Below are 1,694 nucleotides of genomic sequence, written 5' to 3' on the forward strand. Positions count from 1 at the left end.
TGACTCCGTTGGAGAATGAATGCGCAGCTCAGGACAGTGGCATATGGCGTCCATAACAGCATGCATACATCCATAGATTCCAGAGGGAGACATGCCAGCCAAACCACGAATAGTCATGTAGTTGCCTCCGGCTAGCCAAGAAAGTGTCATTTGTAGCATGTTCTCAGGCTCTATTGGGTCGGCTCCTGTTTGATTCGTCGACTTGATCTCGTCACGGGCTAGTGTGGGCCTAATCAACGATAGCAACAGCTCAAAAGACGAAGCTTCCATGCGGTAGCATCTTTTGAATTGGCCTTCCAGCAACAGTGTCTGCTTGTGAACGTTCCTGTCCAAACGACGACGGAAAACGCACGCTTCTCGCTGCTGTGGTGCTTCGACAATAGCCGCCCCAACCAGGGCGACAAAGAGAAGCCGGCGGTGGCCCTGAGTGGCTTGCAAATTTACCATCCAGCCTGGACCTACCATTGTTTTATTCTCCAGTGGCTTTGCGATCTCGCGATCCCTCGCAGCGCGCGATCTCTACCTCGGATTTTCGCGATTGTGTAATCTTCAAAATAACCCTTTTCCGCATGAATTTTTGTCCAATCAAAGCACACTTTTTGGGATCGCAATCCCGTTAAAAACGGCCCTTAATACACTTTCCTATTTTACCTTCGGGTTGCTACGTCTCCTCTGCCTATTACATCGACCACACCGATAACAGCTGTTACCGTTCGTTGTCTGGCCGCCACCATTCGAACTTCCTAGGTATGCAGCACGCTGTTCCGCCACCGGTACCCTGCTAACACCCGGCTTCTCTTCCATGGGCGCCTGGCGCACCGCCATCTTCAACTTTCTCGGTTTCGGCTTGCCCGCTGCCCCGTCATCACTCGAATCGTCTCTCTCTCGCTGCCGTTTCGTTTGAGCGGCTGTTGCCTTGCCTTTCTGACTACCGTGATGCGTGGAAGCGCCTGACATCCGCTGCTTCTCCTTCTTCTTCGGTTCGTCCCAGTATTTGCCATTCCAGATGTGGCCTGGTGGCGGATCCCAGGTCCCCGATATGCGTTGTAAACGCCCTGCGGATTGGTGAATAGAGCCACCGCCTGTATGCTTCTATTCGCCGCCGAACCATCCTCACTAGCCGCCATTAGTGTCGCCAATCCAGTGCCACTGATACCGGGTATCACGCTTGTCTGACCTGTGGTTCCGTCCATGGGTATGACGTATCGACAGGGCGCGGTTGCCCACGACTGCCCGATGTTGACCATCCCCTGGGCCACGTTGTCCATGGGGTCGTCAATTTCCGTGGCCTTGTCAACGGCCTCCTCAAGAGTTCCGGGCTTTGGGTCCTACTTGACGAGCTTCTTCGTTGTTTTGTCGAGGCACCGATAAAATTGAGCTAACAGAACCCTTTCACTCACTTTGTTTCGACCGACCACGTCGCGAAGTCCGCCTGCGAAGCCGGCATGTGTTTCGCCTGGCATCATCCTCCGCATGCTCACACGCCACTCTGCCGCCGACTTATCCAGCTTTTCTCCATATCGTCTCAACAGGGCCTTCTTCAGGTAAGTCCACGTCCTGCGTTTCTCAATCAGACGCCGATCCATGTCTACCCACCACTTTGAAGCATTCTCCATCAATTTGTTCCCGAGAATAAAGTAAAGAGCCTTGTCTGACCACTTGCCTCTCCCACTTTCTTCTGTCCCTTTCAATGC

The 1,694-nt window shown here is 53.3% G+C and overlaps 1 protein-coding gene across 1 annotated transcript; it reads right to left on the reverse strand.

Annotated features, from left to right (window-relative positions):
• Positions 1 to 642: 642 nt before the first annotated feature.
• Positions 643 to 1,586, reverse strand: PPTG_08024 (hypothetical protein; the record flags this gene model as incomplete). The annotated part of the gene is made up of 3 exons (XM_008902924.1): positions 643 to 1,055; positions 1,109 to 1,328; positions 1,401 to 1,586. 3 exons carry the CDS (start codon positions 1,584 to 1,586, stop codon positions 643 to 645), a joined length of 819 nt encoding a protein of 272 aa, XP_008901172.1.
• Between the last annotated feature and the right edge of the window lie 108 nt (positions 1,587 to 1,694).

Source organism: Phytophthora parasitica (assembly GCF_000247585.1).
Source record: "Phytophthora parasitica INRA-310 unplaced genomic scaffold supercont2.15, whole genome shotgun sequence".
Lineage (NCBI taxonomy): Eukaryota > Oomycota > Peronosporomycetes > Peronosporales > Peronosporaceae > Phytophthora > Phytophthora nicotianae.